We start from the raw sequence: 17479 nt of genomic DNA on the forward strand, positions 1-17479 counted from the left end.
TTTAAAGGGGTGGTCCAGCCTTGGGGTACAAGTCTACCGTCACTCTGTGATTGCGGTCTTGTGTATGTTCACAGCATGTGCACTGTGTTGAGGATTCTCCTAAGCAGGCGGTCATGTGACCCCGCCCCACGTATGTGATTTGCATACTTCCGCCCACATTCCAACTAGACTTGTATTGTCCAAAGCTGCGCACGTCTAGTTGGCATGTATTCAAATCACAGCACTGAGGTTGTTTAAGGCAAACTGACAATTCACAATGCTTTATAATATAAAGTGTATACATCACTGCAGAGAGATTTAGATTTATACCTTTATTATATTGCAAAAGAAACAAAACAAACATGTTAGAGTATGTGCAGAGTAACTGTGTCACTCGGGAAGACCTATAATGTACCAGATCTAGAAGATAAAATGCTCTAATCTGATGCTTTGTCGAAGTGTATGAAGTAGATGGTCCAATAAACAATAAAGTACCATATACCAGTACCGAAGAAGGCTAAAAGCTATTTTCAGAAATAATGAAATGCAGTGAAGAGGCCTACTGATGGTGATAGATGGAGCAGAGACCTCCACCTCGAGGCGCGTTCATTTTAATTTGTTGTTTTGGAGTAAACCTAGTTTATAGGAAGTAGGGTAGAAAAATCCCTCAGTAAGATTAATCTCTACCAGTCCATCAGCGCTGAGCTCGTTAAAAAACACAAAAAAAATGACTTGTATGTTTTGACCTAGGGATGAAGATGCTCCAGCGAAGATCCCTGATGAAAATGCAGTGAAACCAGAAGGCTGGCTGGATGATGAGCCCGAGTACATTGCTGACCCCGATGCGGAGAAGCCTGAAGACTGGTGTGTACATCGTGTCTCTAGCAACTTTTGGGAAGTTTTTACTTTTTTTTTTTTTTTTTTATATTGAAATGTTATATTTTATTGCAATAGGGATGAAGATATGGATGGAGAATGGGAAGCACCACAGGTATCAAACCCCAAATGTGCATCTGCCCCTGGTTGTGGAGCCTGGCAGAGGCCAACAATTGACAACCCCAACTACAAAGGAAAATGGAAGGCACCTATGATTGATAACCCCAATTACCAGGTATAGAAGTTCTTGTAATTCTTAATGTCATGCAGGGGTTACAGTGATTGCAGCTGGTTCTAATACCCCGGTCACAAAATACCATCTGCTGTGATTGCCTTGTAAAGTTCAGCTGCAGAAAGCTCAGGAGACATGAGCCACAGACCAACCTTGTCACTTCTTGTTGTAGGGCATCTGGAAACCACGCAAAATCTCCAATCCTGATTTCTTTGAGGACCTTGAACCATTCAGGATGACTCCATTCTTCGCTATGGGTCTGGAATTGTGGTCCATGACTTCTGATATTTTCTTTGACAACTTTATTATCTGCTCCGATCGGGTTGTGGCTGATGAATGGGGAAATGCTGGATGGGGTCTGAAGAAAGCTGCCGATGGTGCTGCAGAGGTAAGAAATTAATGTGGTCTTGCTTCTGAAAGTGGCTCCATTAAAGAGAATAAGGCTATGATGCCGTACCGCGCCCAACTTATGGAAAGGTCTTTCTAGTCCTGAACAATCCTTTAATGGCAAATTTGAATTGAATGGTAAATATGAGAAACATTACTATATAGCTACTTCCCCATGATTTGAGTTACATATATTTTATTTTCAGCCCAGCGTGGTTGAGAAAATGATGTCTGCAGCTGAGGAACGACCATGGCTCTGGATAGTCTACATTCTGACTGTGGCCCTGCCAGTCTTCCTGGTGATTCTGTTCTGCTGCTCGGGCAAGGTATGTGTTAAATGGCTATACAATAAGATCACTTGTATGTACACACTCACAGGTACACATATATCAGGAGATCTCTTTATCAACTACCTGCTGGATAGGTGATAATGCCTAGATTATTGAAAGTCCAACTACTGGGACCCTCATCGATCTCCAAATCTGGGCTCTTTTATCCCCATCAGAGTGGAGTGACAGTGTGCAGTCCCTATAGGACTGTCATAAATGGCCATAAATCTTACTCCAGCAGCGACTGGAGTAGGATTTGCACTGAGACGCATGTGGACACTACACGCCCATTGTCCTGAATTATTCGGAGGGATGTGCCTCTGGAGTGTCTGTCTCCAGTAACCCTTGTCATCAACACAAGCATTGAATTGAGGTCATAATCTTTAAATTATATAAATTGTAGACCTTTTTCTCTCTATAAAGTAAGGTGGTATCTAATATACCAGACAGGTAGTTACATGTTTTGGTTTTTTTTGCACAGAAGCAGACATCGGATGCAAGCCACAAAAAGACTGATGCTCCACAGCCTGATGTAAAGGAAGAGGAGGAGGTGGAAGAAGAGGAAAAAGAAGCCAACAAGGAGGGTGAAGATGAAGCTGCAGAGGAGCAAGAGGAGGAGCAGAGTAAGTTACATGGTCCTCTTTGTTTTTGCAGTTTCTTCTTGATGTGAGTTTTATATTGTCAGTCTGTCCTGTTTTATAGTCTTATCTCCTTGAAAATAAATCTGTATCAGAAAGCGGACGTTACTGCATGTTGCTAAGTGACTTGGTGTCTAGTGCAAGTCTGATCCAACCATTGCTCAACAGATATCATACACTTCTAATGGGATCTGTCAAGGTTTGTCTTTTTGATGGCAAAAATAGAAATTTGATTCTTCTTGCAAAAGCAAAAAATTGCTTTATTGCATTGTTTGCCTATTTTGAGATTCCCCTTCTTAATATCTTGCCTTTTGGCTAATCCCAACCCAGCAGTGGATTCCTCTTAAGACTTTTGTGCTCACCAGATGTCAGGGGCCTTATAGGGCCAAAAAAGACAGTTATCCCTTTTGACTTTTAGGAGTAATGTTAATACAAATTATCTGACTTTCTAATTCATTTTATGCTCAAGGAACAGTCACATACAGACTGGGATAAAATCTTCTTATTTTACAGCCCCTAACCTTTACAGTTCTGACCCAGGGTGGGTGTTGCAGTAAATTCCACATGCGGTTTTGTGGTTAATAGCGTTTTTCTCATTTGTCATTAAACATCTGGGTATTATGCAGACTGTTTTTTGATCCAAAAGGTTTGTAAGTTGCAGACACTCTTACACAAGAGGACATCATAATTAAAGGGGTCTTCTCAAGGTATTAAATTGCTAATTTGCAAGAAAATGAGCAAGTTTGCAATGGACTTGCTTTTTCTATCTACTGTTATTCTCCTGCAATGGAAGCCTTTCTTTCATAGTGTACATCTCATTTCCAAGGAGACCGGCCTCCAGACTCTACTCTATACTACAGTTCAGTTATTACCAGAGTTGTTGCCCAAGGAGGAGAGCCTGTCCTGCTCGAAACTAGGAAGTAAGGAGACTGCAGAGCTCTTAAGTGATCAAGAGACAACTTGAGAATATCCCTTGTATGATTTCTGCTCTCTATTGCGTTTTAAGAAGGATTGTGGAGTCGGTAAGCCAAACCTCCCACTCAATTTCCATGATCTTGACTCCACCATAATGGGCTCCGACTCCGCAACTCCACAGCCCTGCCATGGCTGTGGAGTCTGTAGGTCAAACCTCCGACTCCTCAATTTCCATGACACAGACTCCACCAAAATGGACTCCGACTCCACAGTCCTGGTTTTGAGGTAGGCACTGGAAGTGGTTTCATTAAAACAAACGGGCTGGTTTACTAAGTCTCCATAAACTGCATAAGACAAAAAACAGCCGTTTCCAGCTCAAAGTGAAAAAACATAAAATAGTCCATACAGTATTGCAGGTTTGTCCGCTTGGGTTACTGTTCAACACTGTGGTAGTGATCGAGTATGCTCGTTAATCAAGATTTCCTGAGCATGCTCGGGTGGTCTCTGAGTATTTTGGCGTGCTCGGAGATTGTTTATCGACACAGCTGCGTGATTTGCGGCTGCTAGACAGCTTGAATACATGTGGGGATTGCCTCTGTTAGGCACTGCTCCGAAGGTTGTTTCTCAGGTTCCGAGACTCTTTTGAACACAGTCAACATCACCTGGGGTCATCTTTTGCAAGACTCTCCTTACCATCTTCCTCACATGTGAATCATCACTTTGACTTGGGGGTGGGGTGGTTGCTTTGCCACAGATCCCCTCTGCTGCTGAGGCACCTGCTGCTGCCGCTGTAAATGGTGGTGTTGCTACCAACTCTAACTTGTGTTGATTCTGTGGTTGCAGGAGCTGTTGGATCAGGAGCCTGTTGGTCTCTTGCTGCACCTGTTGCTTCACCTCCTCCATTTCGTCCAATTGTGCTTCCACTCTGTCGCCTTCACCCAGGACATGCGGGTTCCCTCATCAGTCACCCGTGTTCCCTTGGAGTCTTGCCCTCACTTCTAGCAGCAATTGTAACATTTGGCACTGAAAGCGGTTACAGTATAAGTCCAGGCTGGTTTATTAAGTCTCCATAAACTGCTAAGGACAACAAAACACACAGCCTTTTCCAGCACAAAGTGAAAAATTTAAAGCTAATCCTCCATACAGTAATGTGGGTCCACCCGCCTGGGTTAGTGTTCAACACTTCGTTCCGTAGCAAAGACAAACACTGGAGGTCTGCACACCTCCACGCACTGACCCTGAATGAGACAACTGGTCTCCTTTTTATCTGCCATACCACGCCCCAGGGTGAGGATTTGTGAGCAGCCGGTCCCACTTATCTCTGTTAGTAAACCCGGCCCTGACACGCACTATTAACTCTCGGCACTATACGTACTGGATCCTGCTTTTCTGGGCTTACAACACTGAGGCTACGAACATCGATGATTCATATCTCTCCTTGAGAACCTGTCCGGCAGGCATCTTAAGCCCCCGTCACACTAAGCGAGGTCGCTAGCGAGATCGCTGCTGAGTCACAAGTTTTGTGACGCAACAGTGACCTCAGTAGCGATCTCGCTATGTTTGACACGTAGCAGCGACCAGGCCCCTGCTGTGAGATCGCTGGTCGTGTCGGAATGGCCTGGACCTTTTTTTGATCGTTGAGGGTCCCGCTGGGTAGCACACATCGCTGTGTTTGATACCTTACCAACGACCTCGTTGACTACAACGTCACACAGGACGACCCTCATCGAGGTCTGAATCGTCATAATAGCTGCCATGTGACAGGGTCACAACGACATCGTTGTACAGGTCGCCGCATCGCTGCTGCGTCGTTGGGAAGATCTCACTGTTTGACATCTCACCAGCGACCACATAGCGACGCAGCAACGATCCCTGACAGGTCGTATCGTTGTCGGGATCGCTTTAGCGTCGCTAAGTGTGACGGGGCCTTTACACCCTTTAAACATGTTACAGACCTTTACTGCTGTTTGTCTGAATCTGCAGGATTAATAGTTTCTGGTACAGATTTATCAACAAATGAAGCGTTCATATGGCTTGAAATGCTATAGCTTTGTGTCCTGTGTGGTTCATGTTTTAGTTTTTTTTTTCACATACACTTTTTTTTTTTTTTAGCACCTGAAGAAGTTGAGGTAGATGCTGGACATGGAAGTAATGAAGAAGAGGAGGTGGAGGAAGATGATGAGCAAGAGAACGAAGACAAACCTCAGGTAAGCCATAGCAATCCACCCCACTATATGAATATTTAATAAAAATCTTGCCTTATATTAGGGCATTTACCTTTTGTTGTGAACGTTTCACCCCTTTTGGTTCCCAATGAGCTGTATGGAGAAGAAAGCCAATGACTAATGTGGTAAATATGGCTGACAAGTCCGAACGTAAGACAGCAGGTTTGTTTGTCATGTCGCAACGACTGAAATGCCACAGGTTGTAGACAGCTGTGCAGAACGAAATATGGTTCCTCCTAGGCAGACAAGTGTCCTGATGGTAAATCTGCAATTGGGGGCAGATGCTTCTGCTTGTGTCTAGCTATACCCCTTGTGCAGAAGGGGTAATATGCAGAATAAACCGTCCAAATGTCAATGTATCAGTAGTACCTTTGCAATGAAGAAAGTGACAATCACTGGATTAGGTTGGTGTCACTTTATCCCAAAGTGCTAGGATGTTACTAGAGTTTTTCCTTTGCTCAAAAGGATTTACCACTGTGGATATTTTTGCGAAAAAGCAGGAAGCCCCACTTTTCACTTCTTTCATAGCAAAGGGGGTAGCTTTAACCTACATCTGAAGCATAAATTGACATGCTGTGTATTATAAATCCACAGCTGCCAATTTATGCTGCAGATATTTTTTTTTTAAATGTCATGCACTTTTCTCGTGCTGTATAGACAATTTTGTGCAAGCAAATTTGCAGCAAAAGGTCCGCTGTGATTTTGCACAGTGGGAACATGTCGTTAATGGGGTTGTTATACTACTCAGGCAAGCCCTTCTCAATCAGCATGTTTGTCTCCATAAAATAACACTTATACTCGCCTCTGGTGCAGGTCCAATATTACCGGTACTAGCTGTCCCAGGGCTCGCGTAACATGGGGCACAGGGCTCGCGTAACATTACAATCAGCACTGGCTTCATTCTCCCCACCTTCGGACAAATTGGACATCAAGAAGTAAGATCTGTGACTGGCCGCTCACATACTCTTAATATCTAATACATCCAAAGGAGGGAAGAGTTAAGACAGAGCTGATTGGGTGCAGGGCGACATTGTCACGTGAGCGAGTGCAGACAGGCGCTTGCACCAGAGGTGATTATAGATTAAATCTCCTACGCCTCATTGGGGGACACAGGACCATGGTTGATAATGCTGCTGCCACTAGTAGGACACTAAGTTAACACATAAAGAATAGCTCCTCCCCTGCAGTATACAACCTCCTGCTGGCTCTAAGTGAACCAGTTCTTGCTTAGTGTCTGTAGGAGGCACTTGGGTCTGCTTTCAGACCCCACCGTTTTTTATTTTTATTCTATTTTTTTCCCTTAACGGAGTGAATGGGGGCGACGGACCCTTTCTAGGTTCCAATCTCCCCCGAACCATCAACAGGCAAGTACGTGGAGCGTTCCTCCCGTATCCTTTCCTGCAACGTTGGACGCCAGCCCTGAGCTCATCTTACGGGCGACGGTTCCTTCGTGTTCCGATCTCCCCCCCTCCATAGCAGGCGACCACATGGAGTAGCCCTCCATCTACCTCTCCTGGAGCCAGGTGCATAGCCGGACATATTATGAATGGCGTCCGTGCAGCCCCCCACTGCATCACCACTGATATAGCGGATGACGCATGGTGGCAGAAGCTCTCCACCCCCTCCCTGACTATGGCGACTGTGGATTGAGCACTGGCCCACCACATCTACCGTGAGTACACTGCGGGGGGGCGGGGTCCTGGTCCCGGGGGTATGGAAGGTCCACAACTCTAGCAGGGCATACAGCTTGGGTCCGTGGGTGGTCCGCAGTGCGGCTTTTTTATGAAGGAGCGCAGCTCAGGATGGCACTAACGGCAGTCATGAGGCCACAACCGCAAGCTTTTAAAATTTAGTCCCCGGCTTTTCCCCCTCATACAGGCCAGAGTTCTTGGCCACGCCCACTGGCAGTTATCGCCGCCCATCTTTCCTAGCACTTCTCGTTCCCTGAGAAGTGCTCTCACAGATCTCGGCGGCCATCTTGGGACACCCACAGCGCTGATCCTGCAGCGCTGCTCCAGCTCTCCTAATCACAGCCTTCAGGACCATACATTGCGGACCTCCCCTGGGAACTCAAGACACCGGACCTGGGTAAGCTGCAGATACATAGCTTAACCCTTCCCCTGCTAGTAAGCGCTACTATGTCTCAATCAAAGCCTCACAAAAAGTCTGGGAAAACCCACACTGTATTCTTCGCTGCATGTACCTCTTGTAAGGTCTCGTTACCCTGGGGTCACAATACTGCATTGTGCACAGCTTGTGAACCGGTGACTGTTCAGGAACCACCTGTTACTGATACCTAACCTAGTGAGCCTGGTCCCCCTGAGTGGGCTACCTCTCTTACCCAGTCTATGGCATCCCTGGCAAAAGCGTTAGAATCGTTCCGAGACCCCTCCTCTAACGAGGGCACTCTTACGGATGACGCTTCCGATCCTCAAAACCCCTCGTACTCTAGGGGTCGTACATTGCCAAGGAGCTCTCGCTCTTCCAGGAAAAGGACTCGTGCCATATCCCCAGACCGTCATCGGGTTTCGGGTACTGAGAGCTCCACTTCTTGCTCCCCTTCCATTGGGGCTAGTAGAGAACCTGTTTCAGAGGACGATTCTGACACGTCCCTAGATCAGGAATTTCATCACTATCAGGAGACTCTCGACTGAGTCAGTGAATAAGGCTTTGAAACTTGAGGAGGAACCTTTATCTAAAACGGATCATGCCGTGTCCTTAAAGAGGACCAAGTGAGCTCGCAGAGTGTTCGCCACTCATCCCGAATTTAAGGAAATCGGTGAATCTCACAGGGTCCGTCCCGATAAACGATTCACAGGGCAGAAGCCCATGGAATCAAAATATCCCTTTGCCCAGGATCTAAGAAAAGATTAGTCTCAATCTCCCCCGGTAGATCCTCCGGTATCACGCCTGGCTACTAAATCTATTTTATCCTCTTCGGAGGGCGCCTCTATCAAAAACCCAACCGATCGTCAGATCGACAATATGGCACGTTCAGCCTTTGAAGCTTCAGCAGCCGCACTCTTCCCATCTATTGCTGCTACGTGGGTGGCTAATGCTATGACCCACTGGGCTGAGGTCTTGTCTGCAGCGGTGCTGGATACCAATCTCGCCCCCAGATAGCAGACCTCGCTACTCAGCCAGAGCTGAAGATTTTGTAGTTACCGCGTCCCTGGACGCTGCTAACTGTGCTTCGCAAGCAGCAGCAAACGCCATCACCATCCAGAGGTCCTTATGGCTCAGGGTCTGGCGTGCGGATTCGGCTTCCAAAAGGTCATTGACTTCTCTTCTATATCAGAGCGATTGCCTTTTTGGCGAAAAGCTCGACCAATTAATTTCCGATGCCACTGGAGGAAGAGTAAATTTCTTCCACAACAGAGACCCTTTCGGAACCAGCAGCAGCAGGCTCGGTCCCGATTCTTTCTTTTTTTTTTTTTTTTTTTTTTTTTTTTTATTTCGCTTCAACTCGAATTGGTCCTCTACTTCCACATCTTCTGGACCTGGCCGGGCACAACATAGGGATAGAGGTCCTCAGACCTCTTACAAACCCTCCCCTTCTTGGAGAGGCAGGCCTAGGCAGTCAGGGTCCAGACCGGGCAGGTCTCCCACACAATGACTCCCTGCGGTATCCGGAGGACACCCTCAAAGTAGGCGGCCGTCTGCTTTCCTTCAGCGACGCATGGCTCTCGGTCGTTCACGACGAATGGGTCCGCGACCTAGTGTCCTCCGGATACAAGAGAATTTTCCTCTCTTCCACCAAATCGCTTTTTCCGGTCTTCTCCTCCCAGGGCAAAGGCATCAGAGTTCTTCCAGGCCATAAGCTCTCTAAAAGAAGACGGGGTTATTATCCCGGTTCCTCAAAGCGAAAGGTTTCAAGGTTTTTATTCAAACCTGTTCATTGTTCCAAAGAAGGACGGTACAGTACGGCCCATACTGGACCTAAAACTGCTGAACAAGTTTGTCAGGGTGCGGCGGTTCCGGATGGAATCGCTTCATTTTGTCATCGCCTCCATGGAGAAAGGCGAGTTCCTAGCGTCCATAGACATCCAGGACGCGTACCTCCACATTCCTATTTTACCTTGTCACCAAAGGTTTCTTCGCTTCGCAGTTCAGGAAGATCACTTTCAGTTTGCTGCTCTGCCCTTCGACCTCGCCACCGCCCCCAGGGTATTCACCAAGGTCATGGCGGCCGCCGTGGCCATCCTCCATACCCGAGGTGTGGTGGTGTTACCGTATCTAGACGATATCCTCATCAAAGGCCCCTCTTTCCGCATCTGCAAGGAGGCCATGACCATCACAATAGATATTCTTTCTCACCTGGGTTGGAAGATAAACTTCCAAAAATCTTCCCCAGTACCGGCTCAGCGAATTTCCTTTCTAGTAATGATACTGGTCTCGTCCCCGCTCAGAAGCTCTCCCAACCTCATACTCGCTCTCTACGTTTCAGTATGAGAGTCCTCGGCAGGATGGTAGCAGCTATGGAGGCTGTCCCATTCGCTCAACTACACCTCCGCCCCTTACAACATGCTCACCTGGCTGTGTGGGACAGGAACCCGTCCTCTCTCGATCGTCGTTTCCTCCTTCCCCAGCGAGTCAGACAGTCTCTCAGGTGGTGGACTTTGAAGTTCTCCCTGAATCAAGGGAAGTCTTTTCTCCTAGTACGTTGGCTAGTCGTGACAACAGATGCCAGTCTTCTGGGCTGGGGAACAGTGTTCCACCATCACACTGCTCAGGGCCGCTGGTCTCTTCAAGAAGCACGCCTGCCCATCAACATCCTGGAAATACGGGCACTTCTCCAGTTCCATCCCTTCCTGGCGGGTCGTCCCATCAGGATTCAGTCCGACAATGCCACGGCAGTGGCATACATCAACCGGCAGGGGGGAACACGCAGCAAGGCAGCCATGACCGAGGTAGGCCACATTCTCCGCTGGGCCGAGGAAAACTGCTCAATGATCTCAGCGGTTCACATCCTGGGAGTGGAAAATTGGGAAGCAGACTTCCGCAGCCGTCAAGGTCTTGACTCCGGAGAGTGGTCTCTCCATCCGGAGATCTTCCACCAGATCTGCTGTCGCTGGGGAACCCCGGATATCGATCTGATGGCCTCACGGCTAAATTCCAAGGTTCCAAGCTTCCGGCAGCCATCGGGGCAGATGCACTCGTTCACTCGTGGCATCAGTTCCAGCTTCCGTATATATTTCTCCTGCTTCCTTTACTGCCGAGAGTCATCAAGAAGATCAGAGCGGAGGGGATACCAGTAATCCAGATTGCGCCAGAATGGCCGCGCAGGGCCTGGTACGCGGAACTAGTTCAACTAGTCGCCGATGTCCCCTGGCGATTACCGAATCGCGCAGACCTGTTGTCCCAGGGCCCCATTTACCCCCAGAACTCTGAGGCCCTGAGTTTGATGGCATGGCTGAGTCCTGGGTGCTAACACAGGCAGGCTTCTCTCAGGTCATTTCTACCATGATCAGTGCTAGAAAGCCTACGTCTATGCGTATCTAGCATCGCATTTGAAAGACCTTCTTTTCATGGTGCAAGGACCGAGGACGCTCTCCTCTTGAATTGTCCATTCCTTCCATCCTTGAATTCCTTCAGTCAGGTTTGGACTTAGGTCTTGCCCTTACCCTTAGTTCTCTCAAAGGGCAGATTTCAGCCTTGTCAGTCCTGTTCCAACGTAGAATTGCCAACAGATTACAGGTGAAGACGTTCATTCAGGGAGTCTCCCATGTGGTGCCGCCCTATAAGATGCCTTTGGAATCATGGGACCTTAATTTGGTCCTCGGAGTCTTGCAGGAGGCACCTTTTGAACCTCTGCAGGACGTTCCTCTTTCTTTTCTGTCATGGAAAGTTGACTTCCTGGTTGCGGTCACGTCCATCCCACGAGTCTCCGAGCTGGCGGCTTTGTCTTGTCAAGTTACTTTCCTCATTTTTCATCAGGATAAGGTGGCTTTGAGAACATCCCCGTCCTTTCTACCGAAAGTTGTCTCATCTTTCAACCTCCAATGAGGAAATTGTCTTGCCTTCACTTTGCCCGGCACCAGTACATCGCACCAAGAAGGCTCTTCACACACTGGACTTGGTGAGAGCTCTTAGGAGATACGTCTCGAGGACAGAGTCTTTCCGCAGGTCCTGTTTGTGCTCCCAGAAGGGCCAAGGAAAGGTCTAGCCGCTTCCAAGGCTACGATAGCCAAGTGGATTCGGTCAGCTATCCAGGAGTCCTACCAAGTCAGAGGTCACTCCGTCCCAGCAGGGATTAAGTACAAACACCTTATTTGACAGTTATACATGATACAAAAATCTACCCTAAGATAGGGCCATGTATATTTAGTGATTTAGGATCTTAATGACCTATCATCACATATTAAATGGGCATACTAACAGAAAAGATGATACACAGGTCTATATTTATATAAAGGTACAAAATTTATTAATAAAATACAACAAGGAGATAAGGGTAGTGAGGGATTAATCACAAGGGAATATTACACAAAATTGTGCAAAAATAGGCCGCACAGGGACCAGAGCTGCTACCAATGAGGTATAAATGATTCACATATCATAAACTATATTAAGCTCAAGAAATACCCCATACATTACATTCAGAGTATAAGTAAATTTATGAAACCTAATAGGCAGATATCAAAGAATGGGGTATAACCAAAATATATACCATCATATATTTGCCCAGCCAAAGTACAGCCTGGTCCGTGCGCGTCCACACCCCTAACCCCAACCCCCCCCCGACGCGCGTTTCGGACCTTCCTTCTTCGGGGGGCCTCAGGGGTTAAGGCTCATCCTACTCGGTCAGTGGGTGCGTCTTGGGCCATCCTGCACCAGGCGTCGGCAGCGCAAGTCTGCAGAGCTGCGACTTTTTTCCTGCCTGCATATGTTTACGAAGCATTACCATGTCCATTCTCAGGCCTCGTCAGATGCGTCCGTCGGCAGACGAATTTTGCAGGCGGCAGTGCCGCATCTGTAACTTGTGGGTACAAGGAGCAATTGCAGTGGATTGTTTCCCACCCAGGGACTGCTTTAGGATGTCCCATGGTCCTGTGTCCCCCAAATGAGGCGTAGGAGAAATAGGGATTTTTGTGTACTCACCGTAAAATCCTTTTCTCCGAGCCAATCATTGGGGGACACAGCACCCACCCTGTTAGCTTATTGGCTTTAGTTTTTTTCTGTGTTGACTTGGGTTTTGACATGGTTCATTCTTGTTACATGTTAAGCTCCTACTGCTTTGTTACCGAACTGGTTCACTTGGAGCCAGCAGGAGGGTGTATACTGCAGGGGAGGAGCTATTCTTTCTGTATTACTTATGCTGCTGCCACCAGGAGGACACTAACACCCATGGTCCTGTGTCCCCAAATGATTGGCTCGGAGAAAAGGATTTTACGGTGAGTACACAAAAATCCCTATTTTATAGGGCCAAATGTGATGGGGTTGTCAGTGTAGTGGACAACATCTTTAAAAGTGGTATTACATTCTCCTTTACTATGCTTGCCAACCGTGCCATGAATATATTATTGAAAATGACAACTCTTGCAATTTTCACACTGGCCTCAAAGCCTAATATTAGACATACACTTCCTCTTGGTCACATGGACATTAACATAGTGGCTCAGACCTTACTGTGCACGGTGACTTAGTGGTTAGCACTGTTGCTTTGCAGCGCTGGGGTCCTGGATTTAAAACCTGCAAAGATCAACATCCGCAAGGAATTTGTATGTTCTCCCATGTTTGTTTAGGTTTCCTCCCATACGCCAAAGACATTGATAGGCCCAATGGGGGCAGCGATGATGATGTCTGTAAAGCGCTGTGAAATTTTATAAGTGAGGAAATTACAGAATAGAATCGTTTTGAAGTATTTAAGGAACATGTTCTCCTCAGAACAAATGTCTGTGAAAGGAGAGTATAGAGTCTTACGCAATGATCCATTGAAGCAAAGCATGCCATTTTTCATCCATCTTGCTGGTACCACCTAGAAGAGCAAGCTACCCATTGAGACTGACCTATTAATGAACCTTGCTACGTAACTATCTGACATTGACCCATAAGATGATGTCGCTTTTAGGTGGTTCTTTCAAGACTGCTATCTTGCATAAAATAATGAAAGTAACTAATTTGTGTACTTTTCCCTCCATTGAGCATAGCCCAAAAGACTTCATACTCAACTGGTCTGTCTGAGGAGACTTCCTACTTACTAGAGATCCACAACCATATCTATGGCTGCCAGATGGGAGCCCTGAGAACCATCTTGCCTAATGGCATCCATGGTTCCTCTTCTGATTAGTCAGCCTGGTGACACGTCATCTTTGAGGCCCGATTCTCATGTGATGTTGTGCCATGCTAATTAATCGAAGGAAGAGCCGCTGATGCTGGGAGATAAAAGGGGTTTGCATGACTCTCCCCGTCTCGCAGCCACAGACTACTGACGTGGCCGCTGGACTTGGGTCCTTCAAGTTGATTCACACCATCTCTAGTATTTACCCTGCTCTGCCTCTCGTTCTGCAACATTGCTAATTTGCAGCAATTGTCTCGTCAGCTCCAAATGCATATGTATCCTAATATAATTAATTTATTTCTATAGGGCCAACATATTCCACTATAGAAATAAAATTATCCTAGTAATAATGTTAAGGCGCTGTGGAATTAATGGCATTATATAAGTGAGTAAAATCAATAAATATGTGCTGTAGAGCAATAAATCTCTATACTCTTAGTCTGTGAGCCAAATGCCTTGGAAATGGTGAAATTGTGTAGCATTTTTGGGAATATTAAAGGTCTTATCCAGGACTAAATAGATTTTTTTTTATTGTGGGCCTGAGAACTAACAGGCAGGTAGTTACTAACTATGGTCTATTCTGCACAGCACAGAGCAGTCACAGACCGCTGTTGCTGATGTCACGTCGACAGAGCAGCGACTTCTCTTCCGCTCTGATCTGTTGCCGATGCGTGACTGCTGATGTAAGGCTGATTGACAGCCGGCTTCCTGCTGTATAACTGCAAGAAGTCATCAATCAGCATGATGTTGACAGTCACACCCAATCTACAGAGCAGCCGGGAAGAGTAAGGGTACCGTCACACATTGAAATTTCCATCGCTACGACGTTACGATTCGTGACGTTCTAGCGATATCCATACGATATCGCAGTGTCTGACACGCTACTGCGATCAGACACCCTGCTGAGAATCGTACGTCGTAGCAGATCGTTTGGAACTTTCTTTCGTCGCTTGATCACCCGCTGACATCGCTGGATCGTTGTGTGTGACAGCGATCCAGCGATGTCTTCGCTTGTAACCAGGGTAAACATCGGGTAACTAAGCGCAGGGCTGCGCTTAGTAACCCGATGTTTACCCTGGTTACAAGCGTAAACGTAAAAAAACAAACCGTACATACTCACCCGTCGGTGTCCTTCAGGTCCCTTGCCGTCTGCTTCCTGCTCTGAGTGCCGGCCGGAAAGTGAGAGCAGAGCGCAGCGGTGCTGCGATCTGCTCTCACTGTACGGCTGCACTCAGAGCAGGAAGCAGACGGCAAGGGACCTGAAGGACACCGACGGGTGAGTATGTACTGTTTGTTTTTTTACGTTTACGCTGGTAACCAGGGTAAACATCGGGTTACTAAGCGCGGCCCTGCGCTTAGTTACCCGATGTTTACCCTGGTTACCCGGGGACTTCGGCATCGCTCCAGCGCCGTGATTGCAACGTGTGACCGCAGTCTACGACGCTGGAGCGATGATTATACGACGCTGCGACGTCACGAATCGTGCCGTCGCAGCGATGAAAATTTCAATGTGTGACGGTACCCTAAGAGCTGCTCTGTTGGTGTGGAGTAGCTGCCTCGCCAGCAGAATTGGTCAGTGACCACTGGTTGCCAGCGTCAGATAGAACAGGCAGGTAGCCGAACTAGTTGGCAAATACCGGCCTTAGTTTTTTGGCTCATAGTAAAGGAAAAAATGCATTAGTATTTAGTACTTCAAAATCCCTTTAACTACTTTAAAATCCTATACTGGGGTAGTAATGGATGTACTCAGTTTTTTTTTTTCCCATGGCACAGATAATTATCATAAATATCTAATTTTTTGGTTTTCCTTTTTACTCTAGGAGGATGATATGAGAAGATCTCCAAGAAATCGAAAACCCAGAAGGGATTAAACTAAATAAAAAAAAACAAAAAAGCAAATCCACCAACGAACTTGAATTATTTGGCAAATTTAATATAAAAAGCTTGCAGTTTCTACACAGTTGCAATGAAATAATGACCACCCTGGTTCTCCGCATACTTAAGCCACACGAATGGTCACCGAGAACGCAGCGTGTCTATAAACTGTGGCAAAAAGCAGTCCATGATTTCTGTGTTTAACCTTAGTTGACCTCTCTGTGGGGATATGCAGTGTATGATAAACTAACTGTACTGTTTCTTTGATTTTTAAAGATCTTTTTAAAAGAACAATATAGTATTGCCAAACTCTTCCAAACGTCAGTGTAATAAAATGTATTAATCTTAGAGAAAAAGATCATGGAGAACACTAGGACTTTGTTAGCCATTAAAAGCAGAGGTTCTTTCCTTTTAAAGAGCTTGTTTGGTCCTCTATTCCCGTATGGTAGAACTCTCCTTCAGTTATCTTTTTTTTTTTTTTTTTTTTTTTTTTTCTTGTTCCTCCTATCTTTTATTAAGAGTGCTCCTTAAACAAGCAGTACATGCTGATTGGGTCCCAGACAGCATGTTTCTACCCTGATTCCATGCATGTTGCCTTTGGGTTCTGTTAAGCCGCTTGCACTGTCTGATAAAAGTTGGCCTTACGGACCAAAGCTAGAAAAAAAAAATTCCCACAAACCCATGAAGTTTAAGCAAGGTTCAAGATCTTGTCCCTCTTTTTTGTGTGTGTGCGCGCATATGTAAATATAAATATATACATACAGTATATCTTTTGCTTTGTGTGCTTTCTTAGTTCTGCAGTTGTCCAGCGTTTAGTATCTTCATCACTTTCTGAATTTATATTGTTCTCTTAAAGTATAGGTTCACTTAAAAGAAAGCTTAAAAATAAAACTAATATGTTAATTAGCTTTGTTTTAATCTTCTGTTCCATACTTGAGTAAAAATATTCCACTGGTTGCTGAACCGTAGTCTGGACCTCCCCTGAACAGCCTTATAAGGCAATGCAGGGGCGGTCCAGACTACAGTCTGATTACTGTGCTGCAATGTTCTGAATTTATTTTTTTTTTTTAATTCTCCCCTTATATTCCAAATCTATACTTAGTATTTTCCACATTTCTTTTTAAGCCTTTAATCCTATTTACATAAAGTATTCTTTTTAAGTGAGCCTATACTTTTGAGTCTCCATTTTATTTTACTTGACTTTTTTTTTTCTTTTTAAAGCGAAATGGGCCCAGATATTGTTAAACAGACTTGATTCAGTGTTAGACCGTTATACTGTTGGTCTGTTAGCTGCCATTGACCTACACATAGTGGAGGAGGCCATCATTTTGGGATGAACCGTTATTCTTGTACTCGGAATTAGGGATTATGGTAAATAGTCTGCATTTTGATGAATATTGGTTCAGCCCACAGTCTACTTCCACTGACATGAAGACACTGTAATGCTTCAGTTTTGGAGTTCTAGCCTAAATATCTGCAAACAAGTCTACGAACAAACTCCATTTCTGCCATCTGCATCCATACAATGTGCAAGCAGCGACATGGCCACTGCGTACTTTTGTAGGTAATGGCATTGTTATTGGCAATCCAGCTGCACAATGGCTTTCACTTAAAGGCTAGCAGTCAGTTCTTAAGAATGAAACGTTTCATCTTGTGATCTAACCTGGAGATTGTCCTTCACTACACATGAGTATCCTCAGCAGCTGCAGTAGCGATGCATCGGCACGGGATAATCTGAGCAG

The 17479-nt window shown here is 46.0% G+C and overlaps 1 protein-coding gene across 1 annotated transcript in view; it reads left to right on the plus strand.

The window, feature by feature from the left end:
• The window catches only part of CANX (calnexin), a 39485-nt gene extending 22916 nt beyond the window's left edge, over nucleotides 1–16569 (plus strand). The window contains exons 9-15 of the mRNA XM_077266293.1: nucleotides 730–843; nucleotides 934–1090; nucleotides 1260–1475; nucleotides 1681–1800; nucleotides 2285–2426; nucleotides 5469–5563; nucleotides 15683–16569. Of these exons, the coding sequence (XP_077122408.1) occupies nucleotides 730–843; nucleotides 934–1090; nucleotides 1260–1475; nucleotides 1681–1800; nucleotides 2285–2426; nucleotides 5469–5563; nucleotides 15683–15733 (895 nt within the window). The 3' untranslated portion in view covers nucleotides 15734–16569. The remainder of the gene's footprint in view (nucleotides 1–729; nucleotides 844–933; nucleotides 1091–1259; nucleotides 1476–1680; nucleotides 1801–2284; nucleotides 2427–5468; nucleotides 5564–15682) is intronic.
• The last annotated feature ends 910 nt before the right edge of the window (nucleotides 16570–17479 follow it).

Source organism: Ranitomeya variabilis, chromosome 5 (genome assembly GCF_051348905.1).
Source record: "Ranitomeya variabilis isolate aRanVar5 chromosome 5, aRanVar5.hap1, whole genome shotgun sequence".
NCBI lineage: Eukaryota > Metazoa > Chordata > Amphibia > Anura > Dendrobatidae > Ranitomeya > Ranitomeya variabilis.